This window comes from Ambystoma mexicanum, chromosome 12, assembly GCF_040938575.1.
Source record: "Ambystoma mexicanum isolate Mex_15411 chromosome 12, UKY_AmexF1_1, whole genome shotgun sequence".
In the NCBI taxonomy this organism is placed as follows: domain Eukaryota; kingdom Metazoa; phylum Chordata; class Amphibia; order Caudata; family Ambystomatidae; genus Ambystoma; species Ambystoma mexicanum.
This window is the reverse complement of record NC_090936.1, coordinates 981,299,686-981,323,526: the sequence shown is the minus strand read 5'-3', so window position 1 is coordinate 981,323,526 and position 23,841 is coordinate 981,299,686. Positions and strand designations below refer to the sequence as shown.

At 44.8% G+C, this 23,841-nt stretch overlaps 1 protein-coding gene across 1 annotated transcript in view; it reads right to left on the bottom strand.

The window, feature by feature from the left end:
* Positions 1-23,841, bottom strand: part of LOC138514162 (arylsulfatase A-like) — a 204,220-nt gene that overhangs the window by 106,222 nt on the left and 74,157 nt on the right. The window contains exons 5-6 of the mRNA XM_069629469.1: positions 7,327-7,451; positions 4,912-5,039 (exon numbers count right to left, since the gene is read on the bottom strand). Coding sequence (XP_069485570.1) covers positions 4,912-5,039; positions 7,327-7,451 — 253 coding nt within the window. The remainder of the gene's footprint in view (positions 1-4,911; positions 5,040-7,326; positions 7,452-23,841) is intronic.

Genomic DNA, 23,841 nt, shown 5'->3' with positions numbered 1-23,841 from the left:
ATACTGTGTAGTTTCCCCACATCAATTTGATAGGTTATTTATAACGCGCTTAATAGTGCGGACCCGGGGATCGAACCTGTGTCGCACTGTGTCGTCTTGCTTCCAAGGCGAGCACGTTGCCACTGAGCTATCCTCCCGAGACTAAACATCAATGAGCCACCTTTCATCTGGCTTCCTCTCGGACTGATTACAAGTCACCTCCTTCCCTTTGACTTTTGGGCATAAATAGTGCGCTGTCCTGCTTAACCTGCATCCCCATTCCGAGGCTGAAAGAGCTTGCAAGTCTGTAATTCACTGGCATCACCTGGAAACAGCCTTGCCCGGCAGCAAGGACTTCTATCCAGCCCGGAATCGTTATAATCATCTTCCATGCCCTGCTGTGGCACTGGAACCCTGCTGTGCTGACTTTCCACAGAAGAGTAGCCAGCCACAAACCGGATGTCCAAGGAAAGGCAGCTGCTTCCTACAACAGCTACACTTTGACTTAAGCCACTTAAGTAATACCTTAATTCTACTGTGGGCTCTACACTTACTTCCTCCTTTGTCTGGAACTTCCTACCTAGTGGCCTCAGTGCTACTCACCTGTGAATCTAAAGTACCCTTGGGGTACCTCGAAGACTTCTTTAGACTTACATGGATTTGAGTTCTAAAGTTAGCTTATAACCGACTTCTAAAGTTAGCTGAACGAGCTGCCTTACAGGTGTACAGCCTATGTTTTGATGTCTCTAACAACTTTTCCCTACTTTAGTAATTACAGTATATTATGTGATGTGTGTGAAATACTGAAGTAGTGAGTTACCCATAGTGGGTTATCAAACTGATTTATGCATGTCCAATATTATGTGTTCTTAACTTTAATTGCATAAAGTGTGCCATAGTACGCTAGTGAGATAAACTAGAGTATTTTGTATTTACCTGAACTAGTTCCTTCCATTTACCACCTTGGTCAGTTAACTGTACTACTCAACAGCACTCACTCCCTCCTTAGTTCAACCCGCTACTCAGGCATGCTACCACCATGAGAGTGGTTCAATTAAAACTTTGGTCGTGACTACCCTGTTGCCACAGTTGGAGTCCTCCAAATTCCACCACAGGTAGTGACTTTGAAAAACCCTCCTAATATGCACCAATTCCATTAGCCAAAATATCTCTTTAGGTGCAACTCAAATGAAATCTTAAGACTGTATTTGAAAATGCCACCAACTTAAAAAATTAGAGTTGTATAACATCTGACTCTTCCTATATTATCTCGCTTGGACACTTTGGATATGGATTGGGACTACGATGCCCAAATATTACCCCAATTCTATGTACAGAAAGCCATTTCTTCCCTTTAGAATCAGGCAGACGCTACCGTGATTTAAGATGTGTAGCAATTAGTTGCACGGTTTGATCAATCGATGATGTGATTCACTCACATAGACTGTTCAGATACACCTACTGTATGATCCTGACAGAGGATGAAGCAATACAAAAAAGTTGAAAGGTGCAAAAGATAGTTTTTTGTGTTTGCGTGCACAATTGAGCAAATATATGAAATTGTGAATTCACAAATGAGCCTCTGAACAGGCCTATCAGTTGCACGCAATCTGGTGCCTCTTGTGCAGAGTGCACAATTGCACTAAGGCCGGCATTCAGGTGTATTTGTAGGTCGACGGAAGCCTGTCGACACTCCATGGCCCTTCACCTACATGGAGTCGAAGAACCAAAGGATACATCTTAGGATCATTCGTGTACCGAATTTAAGATGTCCACCTACACTACCGAAATGTGCAGTTCACTTTTGCGAATGTGGAGATGAATTCTCAAACATGGACATTTTTGTGCAGGGTTTCATTGTGCTTCATAGGTTGTTGTTAATCGGTCCCTTTATATTGGGCCACAGAGGTGCACTTTAGCAGACTCGTAAATAGAAGGCCCCAATGTGATTCAGCTGATTATTTAATGACAAAGGGATGCAAATACTTTGTTCGGGAATTTCAAATTGTGCTTTGTTTTTTTCATTTTCATTTAAGATAGTTTAGTTTAGTTTGTTTATTTGTATAATGCAGCCAACCCCTAGGGTAACTGGGCGCTTCATCGTAAAAGTAGCAACATGGTTTCAGAGAGTTGCACATACAGGATATAGCAAAGGAAGATACAGTACAATAAATAGAGTGAGGACCAGGTTACAGAATGGTCAGAACTAAGAGAGCATGGTGAAAATGTAACATGTTACAGTCGCAGAGCACATGTGATGCCAGAAGGCTAGGGTGTAGGAATTAGCTGAGTACACGCTAGTAGTCTATTGCTGAGTTATGAGCAGTTCCTTCACTTTAGCTCAGAACGATCAGAATGACGTGTCCGCTCTGATTGTCATTGGTAATGCATTCCGCATTTTGCTGTTAACACTGGGAAGCTTGCTCCCCCTGCTGTTTTCAGGTTGAACGTCGGGATATCAAGTTGGTGTAAGTATGGGGATCTGGTTGCTTGAAGAGTTATGTCTGGTGAATTTGTCTGATAAGTAGTGTGGGGCTGTAAAATAGAGACATTTGTGCTTAATAACAAGTGCTCGTAGTTTGATTCTCTCACGGATAGGGAGCCAATGAGACTCATTTCTGAAGGTGGATATGTGGGCCTTCCGAGGGAGATTGAGGGCACATCTGAGGGCGTTGTTTTGGAGTATCTGGAGTCTGTTCAGGTTATGGTTGGTGGTGCCAAGGAAGAGTGTGTTACAGTAGTGCAGTTTAGACAATATGAGGGCCCTAGCCAGTGTGAGACAGCTGTTGGTGGATAAGAATGGTTTACAGGTATTTATAAGTTTATTGGTATAGGCCGTGGATGAGAAGGTAGCGTTGATTTGTTTTGTAAGTGAAAGAGTGGCGTCAAGATAGACACCCAGAGTTTTGACTTCTTTGACATTTTTAAGAGATTGCCATCAATGGTGAAGGATTGGTATCTGGTGTCAAGTTTGTTGAGATGAGCTTGGGATCCGACGATAAGTAGTTGGTATATGTGACGTCCCAGGTCATCAAGGTGGTCGAAGAGGAGCTTTGTGAAGATGTTGTAGAGCGTAGGGAAGATACATGATCCTTGGGGGACTCCACGTTGGATTGGGACATGGTCTGTAGCTGCGTCGCCTGAGGGGGCGAAGACCCTGGTTTTTCTAAAAATTATTTGCAATAATTAATATAGATAATATTAATTAATAATTAATTAATTGCTCATAATTGCTAATTCTTTTTAGACTACGTTCAAATGAAAGTAACTTGAAATTGAGGGGCAGAGCACATGGACACGGGACCGATAACATCTGACAACAGAAAGAGAAGGAAGGATTGCCAACACCAATCGTTTTGGAGTTTGCAGTGGTTTATTGCATTTTGCATGTATAGGTATAAATGCAAGAATGGGCTCTAAATGCCCAGTAATTACTTTGAATGTTCCAAAAACTTCTCCAAGGCACATGTTAGCAACAGATAGAAAAAAAGTTTGTACAACACCTGGAACAAAAGTCCTTTTTACTAAGTATTTTTACAATGTCTATTGCAATCGCCAGTGAATGTTTTTATGCTTCCCTAAAAATGTACTCTTTTTTACAAGTGTACCCGTCAAGAATTAAGGACAACAAAAAAAGTACATGGAATAAGCATGTTAAGCAAAAAAATAAAAATAAATTAGCATTGTTGCTTTGTTTCCTTTATCCTGATTGAATCAATGTCTACATTTACTGGAAAGCAAAGTAAGGCCGGAGAGGTTGGTAGGACTGTACCAAAGTCAGTCACATGTGAAGCGTGAAAGGGAGCTAAGGTGTGGGAGAGGGTCCTCTCCCATCACCCACTTGTGAGGCAAAAAACCTTGGGATCATCTTTGACTCCTCTCTCTCTTTCTCTCCACACATCACAGACCTTGCCAAGAAGTCCAACTTTCAGCTGTACCTCCCCAGGGGCATGCCATGTTTCCTCACCTTCCCCCTGAAGCTTGACATCTCCAGAGCCCTGGTTCTCTCTGGGCTGGACTACTGCAACATCTTATTCCTCAATCTGCCTCTCTCCTCCCTTCACCCACTTCAATCAATCTAGCATAGGACTGTGAGACTTATCCTTGGCCTCAAGTCCAGGGACGGCATCTTTCCAGCCCTAAAATTTTGCCACTGGTTCGTGGTAACCACAAGGATCAAATTGAAGACCCTTTGCATCATCCACAAGGCTGTCTGGGGCCTGGGACCTCTCCACATCCAGCTTTTCCTCCCTAAATACCTCACGACCAGAGTCCTTTGGCCCTCTGGTTCCAACTCTCTGCAGGTCATGCATTTCTCCATGCAGAGAGCAGGAGGTAGATCCCTTTGCTTGACTGATTCCTCCCTCTGGAAACCCCCCATCTGTCTTGTGGCACCTGAAAACACATGCATATAGGCGCCATACAAACGCCCAATAAATAAATGCAGCATCTATGGAGGCCAACGATCCACAAAAAGTAAGGACATATGCAGACTTGAACTCTGCTGATGCCGGAAGGAAAGAACCAGAAGACAGACCTTCTCTCAATGTCCCATGAATCTGGGACCTCCTCCCCACCGTCATCAGACTTGCCCCCTTGCTTCTACAGTTCAGAAATGAGCTACAAACACTCCTCTTCAAGGAGTGGATCCTGCCCAACATCTTGTTTGCACACCCTCCACTACCCACCCTACCTGAGACTGCGTGATCTGATCCCACGGTTTCCACCCCATTGCTGAAAGACTGCCCGCCCTCCCCCTCCAATGTTGTTATCTCCCTACTCATTTAATTCTCTGCTTCCCTTACTATCGTCTTCCCACTATGATTGTAAAGCGTTCCATTGCTTCCTGAAGCCAGGTCCCCACTAAATAAATACCCTAATAATATTATAAAATAATAATAACAATAAAGTGTTCATAAAGAAATGACTCACCCCATTGCCCTTCAGGAGTAGGTTTGTAATGTCGAACCCATCCAACGTGACATTGGGCAAACATGCCCCGGCCAGTTTTGCAAAGGTCGGCAGCATATCCAAGGTGCTGGCCATCTCATGTGTCACTCCTGGGGAAATACAAAACGTTTTATAACAGACCAGCAACTTGCCATCAGGGTTAGGAAATACCTGTTTAACGATGGTATCCCAGCAATAAGCAACCCCGGATAACCGTAACAGTTCAAAGACCCATAGCTCTTTTTTATTAGAATGCATTCCAAGAGCATCTAAATCTGTTGGTTGCCTCCATGATCACCAGTCTGGCTTCAGAGCCACCAGAAGCATGGAAATTGCTCTCCTGAACACCTGTGAAGAAATGTTCTCCAATCTTGACTCTAATCTCCCTTCTGTCCTTATTCTCCTTGAACTGTCATCTGTTTTTGACAAGGTCAACCATGCCGTCCTGCTCAATCGTCTCTGTGACAACCTTGGTATTACTGATCAGGGCCTGGGCTGGTTGACCTCCTTTCTTACTGATCAACCCTCTCAGGTCCAACTGGTGTCTTTCCTCTCTTCTCTCTCCCTCTCTGTACTTGTGGTGTTCCCCAGGGGTCTAACCTCTCTCACTGGCTGTTCAACCAGTAGCTGGCACCTCTTGCCCACCGCAGCGGCTACTTTCTGCTCAAATGTCAATGTTATGCGGATGACACTCAGCTTCATTTCAGGCTCCCTTCAGCCACCTCTGCTTCTTCTTTCATACCAGACTCTCTGGCTGCAATTCAAGAATTGTGTGCCACCAATGATCTCTGCCTTAATGCCAGTAAGACTGAGATCCTCCTCATTGCGACACCCGCTCCCTCCTTTCCTCTCTCTCTCTCTGGCCGCCCACTTTGGGCCCTCTTCCTGCTCCTTCCTGTGAGCCTAGGAACCATGGTGTCATCTTCACCTCTACCCTTTCCTTCTCTCCTCACATCTCTGACATCTCTAATAAGTCAAACTATCAGCTTCACCTCCTCAGGGTTATTCTTCCTTTTCCCACTTTCCCCCAGAAGCTCACTGTCTCCAGAGCTCTGGTCCTCTCTAGGCTGTAGTATTGCAACTTATCCAGAACAGGACTGAGAAACCTGTCCTTGGCCTCAAGCCCAGGGATTGCTTTTCTTCAGCTATGAAATCTCCCCGTGGCTGCAAGGATCAACTTCAAGACCCTCTGCATCATCTACAAGGCTTTCTGGGTCTTCCTTCTTGAGATCTCCGCTCATCCATCTCCAACTCTCTGAGGGTCAGACAATTCTCCAAGCAGAGAGTTGGGGGCAGATCTATCTCCTCGGCTGGGGCATCCCTCTGGAACAGCCTCCCTGCCTCTCTCAAACTAGAGCAGAACCACCTCCGGTTCCGGAAGCAACTCAAGACCTTCCTTTTCGCTTCCGCTTTCTCTTTTCCTTTTCCCTGCTAATGCACCAGATTGCTCATCGTACTGGTCTCCTGGACCCCCTCTGAACTCGGGCCCAGGCTACTGCATGTCCAGTGGCCCTAATACTGCCTCTGGGCTCCCCAGCACTCTGCAACCCTACAGTCCCTTCTCTCTGCACTTATGAGCCACTTGCTGGCTGCACTTGTGAGTTAACTGCACTTCCCCCCCTCCTCTCACCCCTGGCACTCTCCCCTTACCTTTTCCCCACACTTGCACGATCTGAATGACACAAGGCCTAATAAGATTGTTATTTTGTCCTCCCTTTGTTTCCCCCTCCTTGTCTTGTCACGCCTAGAAACAGTTGTCTACAGGCGCGTTATAAATGTCATATCATATCATATCTCCGACTGCCCCCGGCTCCTAAGACTTAAGAAAGCTCAAAGAAAATGCCCCTCTCTAAAGGGTCCCAGTTCATATCCTACTTGGACTGATTCCGCCTTCCCATGAATGCTTCACAATATTCATTCCCACAAGAAATGAACGCCAGTCTCTATGACTGCTCAGTGATCATGTTATGATGAGTCCTTTCTCAAGCCCACTGCAATAGACTCCTCAGTACACTGAGAACAAAACGAATTATATGTGTTGCCTCAACTAGAATGAAGCAGTTGATGACTAGGCATCGCACCAGTAGAAAGCTCTAAAAAAGGTGGATCACGCTGCTACCTAGAGTTTGCTTAGGCACCGAAGGGTTTCTTATCCAACTGTTTTCCAATAGGGAGCTCATGAGCTAGCTGGAACTATATGTATTGCTGAAAGATCGAAAGGGGGACCCCTTCCCAACTTGGATGCTTTCTTCGCCTCATTGAAGACTCTATATGTTATTGCAATGTACAGTACTAAATGATGTTGTCATGGCCAATGGCAAGCTTCTGACTACTGCACTATGCAGGTGCTTTTGTTATGCATTCAAATGCAATATACAGTTATTAATCATTCTGTACCTGGAGTTATGTGTCCTGGCCAATAAGCAATGGCGGGTTCCCTCATTCCGCCCTCATAGGTCGTGTCCTTACCGCACTTCAACAGGCCTGAGCTTCCGCCCTCGGACATGCGCATGGTTTCAGGGCTGGAAAAAAGTAGAGGAATAAAAAGTAAAGACATACCTCATAGGTTACCCTCAGGTTTTCCACTCAATGTAAGTTGCATACCTTTTATTCCGATCAGAACACAAATACATTGAAGGTAAAAGTCAGACAAGTACTGCCAAAAGAAATACATGGGATGCCTTCAAATAGTACACTCTCTTCAGGGGTAAGTTCCCTTTCCAGGCTACTTGTAAGGACATATTTAAGCAATAGATCCCGAGCATCAGGGGCATTACCAGCATTACCAGAGTCGGTAATGCCCCCGACGCAAGGGTTCTATTGCTATTAGTACTCCGGCCTGCAAAAATTGCGTGACCGGGGCACTAAAAGCTCTTTTTTTGTAATCAGAAAAAAAAGGAAAATGGCCGCCACCATGGAAAGGGAAAAAGTAGTCCGTTTTCCCTTTCCATGGCGGCCATTGGGAGCGGACGCGCTGGGAACACAAGTGTTCCCAGCGCGTCCGCTCCCAAAAAAGGATCAAAAAGAAGGTAAGTGGGGTTGGGAGGGTGGGAGTGGGACGGGGGAAGAGGGGAAAAAAAAAACTTACCTGCGTCCCCGGCGGGGGACGAGGGAAGCCCCCAGCCGTGTGGAGGCGCAGAGCGGGGATGGCCCCGCTCCGAGTCACCACACGGCTGGAGGCTTCCCTCGTCCCCTGACGGGGACGCAGGACCAAGAAGGTAAGTTGGGAGGGCGGGTGAGAGGGAGGAGAGACTTACCGTAAGAAAGACTTATCGGGTAAGAAAGACGTATCCAAGTCCCCGGCGGGGGGCGAAGGCAGCCTCTCAGCCGCGGGGAGGCTCGGAGCAGGGATGGCCCCGTTTCAAGCCTCCTCATTGGCTGAGGGGTTGCCACGCCCCCCGCCTGGGACAAAGGCCGTGGAATCCCGACAGAGGGATTCCCGGCCGGGTATGGACCTGGCGAGAGCCAATCAGAATGCTTGTTGCATTCAGATTGTCTCTCGCCGGGTACTAATTCTGCATAATGCTAGATTCCGAAAAGTCATGGCAATTGCCAAGGCAAAATCTGAAGACCTAGAATCAAGGTCTAGAAGAAATATTAAAATTGTGGGCCTACCGGAGCAAGCAATAAAAGACTCCATGGAAACATTCCTGGAAAAATATTTACCAAATATAATTGGGAACCTGATTCTCTCGAGTCAATTCAACATAAAAATATCCCGCATATCCCCTGGAACCTACTCAGCACTTGGTATGCCCCCGCAAACCATCATCGCCTGCATAATGAATTACAAAGATCGGGGCTAAATCTTGAAGGAGGTATGTCAGAAGGGCTCTCTGCAATTTGAGAATTTCAAAATAGCTATATTCCCTGACTAGCCCAACAGTCCAAGTGGCTAGAAAGACATAGCAGGATCCCAAGAAAAGACTTTGGAATCATGGTATCAAATATCAGAGGTTATTCCCTGTGAAATTGAAAATTATACACCCATATAAAACCATGTCCTTTAGCTCTACGTCAAAGGTTTCTTCCTTTCTGGGCAGCAATCTCTGTATCGAGTTGCCACAACCAGAATCCAGAAAAAGAGGACAATAAGAAATTCTAGTACAACCCTAAAGAATGCCAAATGAGAAGACAAAAAACCAGGTGACAAAATTAACGAATAGTACCAGTACAGATAACCCCATGAACAAGACACAACCCAATGGGACAATATCACAGCATTGACCTGAAACATAAACGGGCTGAACAGCCCTATTAAAGCTACAAAGGTACTGTAATATGCCAAGCAACATGGAGTCAATCTGATCATGCTGCAGGAGACCCACTTCGGGAAAGATTCCTTTGGATGGTTTGGTTGTCAGTGGGGTAAAAACAGGTGGTGTGACGACTACTCCTGACAGTCGATGGGAGTGGCGAGTCTTATTCACCAGAACTTAGATTTCAACTGCAACCAGTCTACGTCACATCTGGATGGGTGCTATATGATAGTGCTGGGCAAAATGAGGGGCAAGTAAGTGGAAATTGTAAATGTATATAGTCCAAACGTGGACTTTGCTGACTTTTGTAATGCTCTGCTTGTCAAACTGGTCTCTCTATGGATCAATTATCATAGGTGGAGACTTCAATAAAATCAGGAACCTGCTGCTGGACAGATCCACTAACACAACCAGGGATTTGGGCCCAGCAGCCAAGGCCCTAACATCACTTTCTGAATCCTGCTAATTAGTGGATGCGTGGAGACAGCTGTATTATGATAAGAAGGAATACACATTTTATTTTTCAGTTCTCTAGAATAGATGGGTGGTTGGTGTCCAAGCCTGTGAAATATTTAATCAAATTATGAAACATATTACCCATGACAATACCCGACCACTCAGATGTAGTACTGGAATTATGTTGGGAAAAAAACCAAGACCAGGTCATCAATGGCGATTCAAACCAGACGCTATACCATATAACAATCAAGACTGAACTAGAAGAACCCATACAGGGCTTTGAGAACAATCATGGGTCGGTAAGCAATGTAGGGACAGGGTGAGAGACGCACAAAGTGTACATGCAAGAGATGCATAGTTGCAGAGTTGTATGTGCTGAAATCATTTGGGGTACCCTGTCTTCTCCGGAGAAGACCATTAAAGCACTGGACTAAATATATGTGACAATGCACCAACATTCTATATTAGAGGACTTGAAAAGTAAAGTGGGCCTATTTAGGGAAATGCTGGTTAGGGAAATTACATTCTTGGGGATGTATGGTGCAGGGGTGTGCTGAATCAACTTTTGGGGCACCAGTGGTCCTGAGATAAATATCTGTTTCTAAACCGTCAATCAACCCCACACCTGTATTACACCAGAAGAGATCCGAAAAGATTGGAATACAAGTGAATTAAAAGACCTCCTTGTCCAAGTTTTGGTAACATAGACGGAGCAGCAGGCTTACCTCCACAAGGCTGTGGATCGTTGGTTAGTTGCAACACAGCGAACGAAACAATTATTATCCAATGATAAAAGGGACTGTCCAGTCAAGGTTGTTTCCAAATATTTACTTTATTATTATTACAACAGACAGTTCTAGCACACTACAAATATGACCCACCCTGCAAAGGAACACAGAGGACAGACAGTTTCACGAAGGAAAGAGATGCACTCAGCATACTGACAGGAGGGTAGTTGATAAAGTAATCAGTCTTACTGTTCAAGGTTATTGGTTTCAGCACCAAGGAGGCAAAGGGTCGTAACTGCCTCTAGGGGGCTTTGGAGAAAGACCAGTGGGGCAGGAACACAATGTACCTGGTGCTGAAGAAGTTCTTGGTGCTCGATGGCGTGACAACAGTCAGCAGTGCAGCCGGATGAGGTTCGAGGACTCCACTGTCCCGAAAATGTCCTGAAAAGGTGAACGCTGGATGATGTTTCTGTTGCACTCCTCCTAGCTTTTTCGCAAGGCTTGTGTCCTTTCAAGGTGGATGGCCCAAAGGTCAGGAGAGTATCTGCAGGCAATGTCATTGTCCTTAGTTCAAATACTCTCCGGCACTTCCCACCTAGGAAGAATGCTGGCAGAACCTAGCAGGGCACACTGTGTGTTGGCTGGGTACCAGTTCTGGAGCTGCTGAATGGGTCCTCTGACTCCAGTATCTCCCTCTGTCCCCTGGGAGATGTTTAGGGGAGGGTTCTTGCTTCCCTCTTGGAACTCCTGGCCTTCCTTCACTGGCAGAAGATGTAAGGTAGACTGTACCTTCAGCTCAGGTCCAAGTGAGTCCTTCTTACTCCTTTTGAAGTCTTCCGATGATCTGCTAAGTGAGGGGTTCAGCCCTCTTTTAAAGCCAAGTGGGCCCCAGTGATTCATGCAGTCTAAGCCCACCTTAACGAACCAATCCTGTGTCCCCACCAACAATCTTCTGTTATGCATGAGGTCAGGACCAGAGTGCTCTGCAACAGGACAGACAAGGGAGTGACACCATATACCTATGTCCCACCCATCTCCCTGTCTGTTGTAGATCAAAGTGTCTCTCTGGTTAACTGAGCCCTCTGTGACTCTTGATTAAAGTGCAGGGTTCTCTTGAAGTTTGTGCTCGGAGCAGACTTCTGGTCTCCCCCAAACCACATACTTCTCCCCTCTGAAAGGTGTCTGCTCTGCAGGGACACCTGCAGTAACTACTGGACTCAGACAGGCCATTCACTGCCTTTCATACAGAGAGGTGGGAACTAGCTTCAAGTTAACACATTGCATACCAAAGGGGTGTCAGTCCCGCCTTCCTGTTGTCTCTTCAGCAAACAAGCCCACTTATTAGGCTTGCCTTAGTTATCTCGTTAGTATGCACTGCCACCAGCCTGAGGACACAATGAATACAGATCCATGGAGCCTTTGATGATTAAATTCGGCTGCCCGTGCTGGAGGAAGGTGTGCCTTCGCCCTCCTTGAGGTGCTTCGATGTACCCGGGGCTGTCACATTCCAGCTCAATATGCAGGTGAAGACGGTGCCTGTAGGCTGTGTCTTCAGGGAGTACGTGCGACTATGTGTTTCGTGTGTGAAGCAGATGAAATGTGCGCAGAATGACCTCACACATTTCCCGTAGGTTGGTCTCCGATCATTCATTTTCATTATTAAAAGATCCAAAAAAAATCCCAGGTGAGCACACTCTCTTTGTGCGGATTATCGCATTCCTTAAAAGGAGATCGCTCATGCAAAATGAGTGCCCAAGTGTTCAAAAATTAATCTTGAGATCATTGGGTAGACGAAATCATCCCTGAAATGCACACATTTAAAGACCCGTTAGAAATACTGGCAGCATTCAAGAACTTCTACATAGGACTATACTCTACTTATATAGAAGAAACACAGGAACAAATTGAAGTTTAACATAGCATGGATAGTCGAGCAGCATAGTGAGCCCCTGAGTATGCATAGTACAATTGAAGAGATGAAAAAAGCCACATCTAAAATGCCCAGCGGTTAGGGCCCAGGACCCGACATTCTAGCTATGGAATACGATAAAGAGTTCAATACCCTGCTGCCCCCATACTGCTTGAAGTATACAAAGATGCCCATGAAACAGGAATACTAATGCAGACCCATAGAGATGCTGAAATAGTACTGTCCAAACCGTGAGACTCAGAACTGCCTTACTGAAACTTATATGGGCAGAGGGGCAGGCAAGGGTTTCCTGGGAAATGGTATAACTGCCCATACACAAAGGAAGCCTCGGCGTACCAGATATGGAGACCTATTACTTAATTGCTCATGTCAGTCATATTATGACTTGGTTCGGATGGGCCTTATATGTGCAACGAAAAAGCCATCGAGAGAACTCTGCCAGCACCAGCAACCCTTACAATTGCAAAACTGGAAACACAGAAAGTGGCAAACACTTCCATTCATACAGTCAATACATAACTTATGTCGCTCCAGAGTCTGCTGTTGAAAACAGGGCACTGTCTCAAGGGAACACTTATATTTCTAGAAAGACATAAGAAAGGAACAAGCAACACTAGGGTTGGTTAAGCTAGCTGATCTATATCGGGCAAATGGTTTCATTACAATGAGTGAAAATGTAGAAACTGGGGGTACAACACTGAATCAAAACTCCCATACTAGAGAAAAAGGAGGGGATTTCTCAACTCTTCCCAACATTTTCTGTGGCTCCGGCTGAACAACTTACTAAGACAGCAAGCACAAACAAAAATGCTAATTTTGATAATGTATAAAATTATTTCATCTAGCAAGCCGGTAAATTTGGGGCAAAAAAATAAGTGGGAAATATTCCTGCCCAAAACAATAAAGGATGAGACGTGGGTAAAAATATGCCAGATAACGCATAAGATATCCATGAACCATAAGGACAGACTCATCCACTTCAAATTCCTACACCAGACTTATTGCACACCAGCGAAAATTCAAAGGTTGGACCCTAAAAGAAAAAGCGCAATTGCATGAGATGCAGAAACATAAATGTAGACTTCCTACACCTAGCGAGGTACTGCCCACAAGTCTCCAATTCCCGGGAAGAGGTAACTCTAAAATGCTCTATACTAAGATAGGAAAAAATTCCAAATGACCCGATGACATGTCTACTGCCGAATGTCTTTGGCTTTGCAAAAATGATGGTCAGTGGTGCCTTGGTACTAGAAAGGTGCCAAGTAGCAATGAATTAGATGGCAACACCTCCTTGCCCCAAAATACATGCAAAGCTGGTGTAAGTACCTTATATGGTGCAGCTCCCAAGAAGATGCCTACCGAGAGCTCGAACCTCAAAGATCCAGATCCAAGGAGATTTGGTCAATGCTGCATAGATCCGTGAAAGGGGAGAAGGAGAAGGCAGCTGCCACTGAAGAGAGAAGCACAATCTTGGGGCAAGTCTAAGGTGATATAAAAGGTAATAATAAACTGGAAAACACAGCATGGAATAATGACTGGATACTTTTAGTGGGTTAAAACTGGTGTAAAATACCTCCAGTATAAAATGTCAGACTCTATGACTAAGAGGGCCCGATTCTCAAGTGGGTGTAAAATACTGAAAAGGTCGGAAAAAACGTTAAGACGGTAATTAAGAATTATTCTTAAGGTGGTGCAGTCTTCCGAAGTCGGTATGGAAGCGCCACTTTCGGAATATATGTGGCGGTTGCTAGGATGGGTGGGAAACCAACCTAGCAACCACCACATTCGTTACCTGCCTTTTAAGACGGGTATTCTTGTGGCAATCCTCCTCTTTCAAATATGCGTTAAAGTGGCGCACATATACGGTACCATTTCAGTGCTGGTATTGTGGACGAGTGCCACAGGAAGCTGGTCGCAGTGCAGGTGGGTGGCCAAAACATTAGTGTTTGGGGTTGGGATGGGTGAGGCAGTACATAAAAAAATGTAAATAAATGACATTAAAAAAACGTGCTACAGCACAGGCAAATGTCCCATTCCATGCTGTGTTCTCGGCAGCACTTTCGTAAAATAACGATTATGTCATCATTTAACGAAAGGGCTGCTGAGATTTCTACATTGTGCCCGTTATACCGAAAAACACCCGCAATGACGGAAGTGCACTGTCGTGCACTACGAGGATGCCCAGGCCCACTTGAGAATAGTCGTGGAGCCTGGGTGTCCAGATTTGGCGCAGTGATTGGTGCTTATTAGCACGCTCACTGCCCCAACTTGAGAATCGGGCCCTGACTATATATGTTAGTTTGAGAAACAGCATTGTATGGTTGTTTTTGTATTATGTATATATTGTGTAAATTAAAAATATAATCATGTATAAAACAAATGATCTGACTAACCTCACCCAAATCATAAGCGCAGTGTGAAGAATCCTGCAAATCCCTCACTGAAACCCTGCCAAAAGTATCCTCCTAGGTGGCCAGGGAAAGGCAGATGCTTCCTGATCCCAACCCTGGGGGTGGTGTACTGTGGGAGGAGACAGGACCAAGGGTGGTGAGGAGATTCCATGGGATGAGACACAGTATTCATCCTCTGACATGGAGATTCTTACTTGTATGCCAGAAGAGGCTATGACTTATTGTCATTTTAACATCTCTCAACTTCCTGTTAAATCTAAGGTGGTAAAACCTAAGCTTGTAACATCAAAACCTATTGTTCTAAAAGAAGGAATCCTTTTGGTCCCTTAAAGCATATGTCTTCCTCAATATCAAGGGTATACTACAAGGAATAGCGAAAGTATTGCCTTCTCTACACAATCTTCTTCTTATAAAGTTAAAACATACAGCACCTCTGTTATGATTACTATGGGACTTAAGTCTACCCTTACAAATACACAAGAAGTAGAAACACCTGACTTTGAGAAAGTAAACTACATGTCCGAGAATCCTATAGGGACTGAGACAAATAAGATGGCTGAAAAGCAGGTAGATGTAGAAGTCAGGCAATTAAGTCTAACAGTCTTTTCAAGGGACAGGCAATTGACATTAATGGTTTGCACCTGAAACCAATTGCCCCACCTAAGAGGCATAAAAGGCTGCAGCCAGAGAGGGAAGAGGGAAGGAGTTGGAGGGCTGGCAGTAGTAGCAGAAGGAAAAGAGCATGAGGCTGGCAGTTCATGAGGAAGTGTGATCACCTAAAGGATGCTGGGACGTGGAGACAGCAGATTTCACCTACAAGTTCTCAGAGGGTCCTGTGTTCACAAACCCAGGCTTGTTGTGGGTGCACTGAGAAAGACGTGCTGAGTGAAGGTTTTCCCAGGTGCACCTGGTGGCTGAAATTTCATACCCGTGACTGTGCTGAAGTCCGAGGCCTGTAGCAGAAAGCAAGCTGAGGGACAGAGGAGTAAAGGAGACTCCCAGTTGGCGTGGCCGGACCTGAGACACCCAAGTTGCAAAAGGATGTGGTTCCCAAGTGTGCCGAAAGCCATCGTAGAAGTGGCTTAAATCGGAAAGGTGAGGAAACCCACTATTGCAGTGTTCATGGAGCCAGTGAGTGAAGCTTGGCGTTCAGGTTCACTCCGAAAACCTTGCCAGTAACTGTTACCAGCTCTAAAGTGACTTGGTTAAGAGTAGAAGCGAGTTTAAACTGTTAGTCGTTGTGAAAAGTATTGCTAACTTTGAAAAATTGTTGCACGCACTTCTAGTAAAAGTCATAGTGCTTGCATAAGAAGAAAAGCATCTCATTCCCATTGTTGTACTATTAACGTTGCCAGAGTGGTTGTGTGTCCCTAATTAAAGAGGGAACATTTGCTAAAACATTCAGAAAACCACAACTTTGACATTCACAATTGTTACACATACAGCATCAAGGGAAGGTCAGGTGTGACCAATTGTTATTCCCGCCAGGAGTCAGAAAGCATCTCTGTGATAGTATATGGGAATTCAGGCACTTTCAGTTGTTTCTGGTTAAAGATCTACCTTGAAGAGTTGTTGGATGTGCCTAAGTTTGCTTCTCCTTTGAAGACTGAACCCTATAACATTAAGAACAAGTATGCTTTAAACCTAGAAGTTGTTGTACTAACAAGAAGAACAAGCATTGCCCAAGCCAAGAGGCAAACCCTTTCTATAGTGAAGCAAACCCTGTTTAATTCTAACCACCAGATTTGCGAAGTTGTTATAGGAGCAGTGTCTCTGATACAAGTGTGACATTGTTACCCAAAGTTGGAAGTGTGGCAATACAGTTTCAGGGTAGCTACTGGTACCAAAAAGGTGTGAATAAAGCTGGGGAAGGGAGTTGGGTGCTCGTAAGAAGGTTGAGTAAATAATCTGTAATGCTGAGACAGCTGAAGTTGGGAGAAAGTCGGTCTTGAAGCAGAGGCAGGTGGCAGGTTATACCTGTGGCAGTTAGACAGAGAGAAGAGGTGAAGCGGGTGCCCTTTTCTTGGAACATAGGAAAGAAGAGTGCCTTGCCTACCTGTATAGGTCAAAGAGTCTTGACTTTAAATGTCTTAACATTCTGAAGTGTAAAGTTGAAGTAGAAATACCAGAACTGTGGTTGTGTATAACACTGTCAGCAGTGCCTTAAGTGGCACTACAAATCGAGCCGGGGCTCGTTGAGGGGGCGTGGCCTAACAACGGGGGTCTTGATGGCCCATTAGGCCACGCCCCCTTGACGAGCCCCGGCTCAATGGGCTACTGGCACCCCTGCCAGGCAGCCTTTTGTAGAGATTAGCACCCTCTCCCCTATGGGGGAGAGGTTGCTGATCTCAGCATTTATTTTGTATAGGCTTGCCTGGCAGGGGACAGTGCCTCGCCTATTCAGCCTTAATGGTGGCGCTGCCCCTCGCCAGCTGGGGAGGGGCAGCGTCACCATTAAGGCTGAAAGGGTGAGGCCACTGGAAGCAGAGGCCTTTTTCCTAAAGACTGAAACTCTACAAATCTGCGGGAGCTTCAGTATTTAGAAAGCAAGGCCTCTGCTTCCAGCGGCCTCACGTTTTCTCCATAATGGTGGCGCCGGCCCACGGGATCACTTGATTAAAGGGATGCCGCGCAGGTGCGGCGCCACCATTATGGCTCAAAGGCATTTTTTTCTGAAGCCTGAAGCTCTCGCACACGAGCGAGAGCTTCAGGCTGTAGAAAAAAATGCCTTTTCGTGTAGTGGCCGGGGCTGCCAGGGGAGATTGGTGGGCCCCGGCAGGGCCCCGCCTCAAAACGAAATTTCGGAGCCTGCCGGGGCCTAGCCCCTGCAGGCCCCTGCCCACTTAAACCCCTGACTGTCAGTGGATGTTACATGGAAGTTTGTTGAAGTAGTGGCATACTGTGGAGCAAATAAGTCTGTTCCCATGGTAACCGTAGAAGAAGGGTGGTTGTCCAGAGGATAGCAACAACCTAAGAAGAAGAATCCTGACAATTATACCAAATATACTGCAGAGGCCATAACCACTTGTGAAGTTGTAGAAGGAGAAGATGTTGATCTATTATTTGAACTGTGGCAAAACAAGCTTGGAAAGCGGATATCCAGGATTACCATTGGTACTATTTTCTTGGCTTCAATTGAATGGGGATCTTTTCAACTGAAAGCTGAAGAACTGTTACCAGTAAATTTTTGTTTGATGAACTTTTGGAACTTACAAGAACTGGTTCAAGACAATTTTTTTCCTTTTTGAACATTTGGGGAAGTTGACTTGGGACAATCCTGGGGAAGGGATTTACCCAGGACAGGTCAAGGTCATCCAAATACTGCTTGATTGTTGTTTTATATCTTTTATGATGTTTATGATTTACTTTGAATGTTTGTTGTGTAGTGTGAGGGCCAGTTTATTTAAGTTAGGAGTTATTCCCTTAGCCTTCAGACTTGGTAGGGAATTCCCTGATAGAGTAGGATTAGCAAGGAATTATTTGAAACCTTTTTCTTTAATAAAATGTTTAATTGTGAGAAAAATACAATCAGTTGTCCGCCTCACATTACTGACCCCTCACTGCAGTTTGAGTTTTTTCCACATCAGATACCATCCAGGGTAGTCAAATGTCTTTCTACAGAGGGTTTTATGTGTTGCTGGTGGTGGCAGATGCCAACAAATGAGGGACACAAGGACACACAGCAGTAATTCATGTACATGGAAGACATTTCATTTATTTATTTATTTATATACACGAGGAACAATGCTCTTTTGATCCCAAAAGAACGTACACTAGTTAAGAAATCAGATTGGATGGAAGCAGTGAGTTTCTTACAATGGGGTAAGTTTGAAGGACATTCTCACCAAGTTCTGGAGCGGAGTAAATGTAACTGTACCTGGTGCCAATACATAAGTATACATACATCAGTGGTAGAAGCGTACCAAACGAAGTAGTGGAACTATGTTCATACAGGCCTACCCCTGCTCCCCACAAACCCCATAGCCACGCCCCTCCCATGCACAATAAACCCCCCCAAACAAATGTATCTGTTGTTTAATGGAACATTCAGTTCAGTGCAAGTTTCAACTTCTAAGTACACTTCTATTTTAAAGCAAAACCATTCTGGAACGGTTTCTTTTAAAAATAAAAGTATAGGAACAGTAAAGCTTAATTTTAAAAAGTAGGGGAGCTCTGCTCCCAGCCGTTCCCGCCCATTTTGACCACTGACATACATAGATTAAGGACAACCAGTAGTTTACATTTTTAAGTGCAGGTAGGTGGAATGGCCAGCTGTGCTTAGGATGTGCCCATGATGGGTGATGTGCTAGAGTGGAGGAAGAGGAAGTAAGGGACAGAGGCATGTTAGAGATGAGGGAAAAATGTTAGCTAGCAGGCAGATGGGAGGTAGGTGAAGAGAGTAGCTTGATGGCAACGAGGTAGGCTTTTAGTCTGGTTTTGAACAAATACATGCAGACTGTTTCTCGGATGTCTGGGGGAAGTGAATTCCATGCAATTGGAGCAAGAAGAGAGAAAGAGCGAAAGCAAGAAGAAGCACAGGCAGGGCGAGGAGCCACAAGGGTAGTTGAGGAGGCAGAGCAGAGATTGCAACAAGGCGTGTAGAGTTGGATAGAAGATGATGGGTACAGTGATGCCTTACCATGAATAGATTGGTGAACCAGGATAAGAAAATGAAATCTGCCCTTGTTTGGCATCATCAGCTATCCACCCTGGTGATAGTACAAGGGAGTAGGTGTGAAGTGAGGGAGTTCAAAGAGAGTTCTGATAGGGAAGTTAATGATCTTGTTGATTGGACAGAGAGCATAGTTGGGGAGTCCAAAGAGGATGCTGGCAGTAGTCCATTTCAGAGAATCCAAAAGTGGTTAAGAAATGCTTGGCATTGTTGACAGTAATGAGGTGTCTGATTTTCCTAATATTTAAGCGGTTGAGGTGAGCTGCTGTTTTAGTTTTGGAGATGAACGTAGAGTAGGTGTGAGAAGGGTTATAGATTACCCTGAGGATTCTAGATAAAGATGAGTAGGGGAGAGTGTCAGGTGGGAACTGAATAGGCAGAGGAAGAGATGAGAGAGAAAGCTTTTTGCAGGGAAGAAGAGCACCTCTGCGTTGGCAGAATTTAACATCATGCAAAGCCATCCAATATTTCATGGCAGAGAGACAGTTGAACATTTTGTTAGTGAGATCAGAGGAGGGTTCAGGAAAAGAGGAGAAGATATGGGTGCCATTGGCAAAGAGTTGGTACAAGAACCCAAAAGAGTAGATTAGTGCCCCAAGAGCAGAGGTGTAGCGTGTAAAGAGGAGCGGACCTAAGAGAGAGCATTGTGGAACACCAATCGTTAGAGGAATGAGTTGAGAGGTGTTGTTGATCCGGGATACAGAGAACTGGCGAGGTGCAAGGTAGGATTCAATACAGGCAAGGGCTTGATCATGAAAATGAAGAAAAAAGAGAATATTAAGGTGATCAGAGTGATCAACCGTGTCAAATGCAGCAGACAGCTCACAGAGAATTAGGATAGAGGATATGCTGGAGTGCTAAGCAAAGGCGATGAAGGTGGACCCATTCATGAGAGCAGTTTACGTGGAGTGACAGAAGCGGAAACCTGCTTGAAGAGAGTCTCGAAGGTTGTGGATGTCTAAGAAATTGGTAAGACGGTTTAACACAACAGGTTTGAGCACTTTAGAGTAGTGTTGAAGGAGAGACAGAGGGTAAAGGTTAGCCGGTAGGTTCAGATCAGCCCCTTGCTTTTTTAGGAGAGGGATGACCATAGCTGTTTTGAAAACAGAGGGAAAAAGCAAGCAGAGATGAAGGACAGGTCGAAGAGTTCAGCGAGGTGAAAGGCCACTAAAGGGGTAATAGGCTTGACTTGCTGTGAAGCAAGAGGGTCTGATGGGGTACAAGAGGTGGTATCCTCCATCAGCAGAGATAGCACTATGCCAGTATTAATGTGACTAAAGTGGGAGATGGAGGCAGAGTGTAACATGTAGGAGGAAGGAGTGTGAAGAGAGTTTCTACTTTGGAAAATGTTGGTGCAAAGTATTCAGCTAGATCATTGGCGGTGAGAGTCGAGTTTATAGTCATAGACTTAGGAGGAGTGAGGAGTGAGTTTAGGGTGCCTTGTAGAAGGCAAGGATGATTGGAGTGAGAGTCAATGATGGTTAGGTAAAATTCCCTTTTCGCTCTGTCAAGAGTGGACTTGAGAGAGTTCAATGCAGAAAGGTAGAGTTGCAGATCCTCATGCACGCAAGCCTTTATTTGCGCAGCAGCCGACGCATATCTGTTCACAGAGAGTATATGAATGGGGTGACCCATGGCCAAGGATCCTGAGATTTATGGGTAAAAGTAAGCAGTGGGAAGAGAGAGGAGAATGAATCATATAGTGAAGATTGGAAGGTGGAGAAGGCAGTGTTGGTGGAAGAGGCATCAGGCATGAAGGAGGAGAGTGAGAGCTGTAGGTCAGAGGGAAAGGTGGGAATGACAGAAGGTTTACATTTCCTTTTAGTAATTGGTGAAGCAAGTGGTGAGGAAAGCCCAGAGGGTGGAAAAGAGATGTGGTGGAAACAATTGAGTGATCAGATATGTATGGAGTGACAGCAGTATTAGTGGCTGAGAAATAAGTGGAGATGAATAAGAGATCCAAAGAGTTACCCCCCGTATGGGTAGGTAGGCTGTGGATCGAGTGGAGCGCGTGGTCACTAAGTAAAGACTGAAGTTCATATTTCTAGGAAGTGATGGGAAAGGAAAGGTTAAACTCACCTAAGAGAATGAGGTGATGTTTAGTGGAAAGAGAATCAAGGAGCTTCCCAAGATCATCAAGCAATGATCCAGTGGGACCAGGAGGGTGAGAGATGGAACCAAATAAGCCAGAGCAATGGTAGAGATGGTGAATTCAAAAGAGGTAGGAGAGGACATGTCATTGGAGATTTGTAAAGCAGTGATGCAGGAAGAGAGTAGGTGTCCAATGCCTCCACTTCTGCCAGTCACTCAAGGAAAGTGAATGAAGGATAGTTTTCAGTCATGTAGGGCCACCAGAGTGACAGTGTCAGATGGAGAAATTCAGGTTGTGATAGCTAGAAGGTCTAGGGGAGAAGAGCGGCAGTGTCAGATGGAGAAATTCAGGTTGTGATAGCAAGAAGGTCTAGGGGAGAAGAGCTGGAATTTTGTTTAGTTTATTATTTGTATAGCACCGCCTGGCCCTGGGGCGTCCAGGCGCTTGAATTGATTAAAACATAACAATATAATACAGCATGGTCCGTAGGTGGACACCACAGAAAGTTTAGAGCATTATCAAACAGTTACAGGTAATGTGCAAGGTATTGCAAACAAGGCAGAATTTACACGGGTTGCAGGCAGTAGGTGCGATAATATGGTAGAGATGGGCGTTCTAGTCTTCTTTGGTCAGTAACCTATGAAAGTAGTGAAGTAGTAAAGTAGTAGGAGTGAAAGTAGTCAGTGATAAAGGAAGTTTTCCTGCATACAGACTGAGCATTCCAGAGTACAATGAACAGTTGATGAGGTAAAGACGAGTAGAGAGGTTGATTCTCAGAGGAAGAGAGGCGAGTTGGATAGGTGTTAGAGGGTGTATGGTTAGCTCCTCGGCTTTGTTGGAAGGAAGTGGAAGAGAGATGGAGTAATGGGAGTTTTGAGTTGTGAGTTTTATAATAGGGATAGGAAAGGAGGAAGTTGCAGTGTGATTGGATAACGTGTAAGCAGGAGTGAGTAAGAGGAGCAGCACGAGCAGCAGGAGTAAATGCATTATATGTGAGTAGCACAGTGTGCTGAGACAGTACAGTAATTAGGACGCTATGGGCACTCACAGGTGCAGATGCATGCAATTAGTTATTTTAGTGGAGTGCTGTGTTAGAGTTAGATTTGAATTTGTGTGTGTGCTGTATACCAGACATTTATTGTGGCATTCTGTGGCGAACACGGGCTAACAGGGAACACATAATGAAATAAAGAAGGATATAGTAGCAACCCTTAGCTCGGTCTTCCCTTTTCTCTAGATGCCCGGGCGAATGGACACCCAAAGAACATTGATTATATTCCAAATGTAACCCAGAAGTAACTTGGTCAGAGGTTACGGGGCAGTCCCTAGATCGATCCTGGCTGCTTCTTTTGCGTCCCTTGACCTCTGCAGGTAGCCACAGGCAGATGGAAGGAGGGCATCTGGTGGTGCTGGGTGAGCTCAGTGTTGCTCCCAGCCCATGGCAAAAGATTACATTTTTTTGCATATGCATGCTGAAAACATGCTTGCCAGATCAGACAAATGAAAGTAAACCTAGTGAGGCTTGGCACAATAAATAATTAAAATAAAGGGTCGGTTGCACATCACACATTTTATCACTTGTGCTCTGCAACTGTAGGTTCAGCTGTCATAAACAACTGCAAAACTGAAATAACTGTTACCTAAAGTAATTTGGTGGGTCTGCTCACACTAAACTCCCCCTCCCCCCACCCTCCAAATGTTTTTAAAAAATGATGAAAGGAAAAATGCATGCTTTTGTTTGGTCTTGCACTAGTTGCTTTAATTTGAAAGGAGAGGTGACTCTTGTTCATATTACTTTTCAAAACCAAGATATTATTCATGGGTGCCAATACAATTGTATCTGCTATTTCATGATTTGTGTTCTTAATAGAGTTCATTCTTTCAGTTACATTTGTAATTTCAGCAAAAAAAGTTTGTTATACACATTCATTTTCATAGGATGTGGTCTATACATTCCTCAGCACGTGTATCACTCGCTTGGACCGCTTCTTCTGGAGGTGAATTGGTATATTTGCAGCTGCATATATTAGAAAAATAAAAGCAAATTGGAGACCAAATGAAATAAGAATTATTGTAAAAGAAATGAACAGCATACGTTTATCACCGTAGGGACTGCTGTACTCCTATTTCATAATCCCCATTTTTCATATTTATGGGACATTGCCCGGAATCAGGATGGGACCAGTTCATGTTGTACAAGTGGCTAGGAAAACCTTGTTGGTAATGGCACTGGATTATGTTAACATCCTGGGTAGGGCTTATTAGGTAAGACGGTCAACGCGCCTTGTCTTGATACACAATTTGATTTATTATTATTGTTGAATCATGTGACCGTTATCCTAGCACGTGCAGTTACTGTAA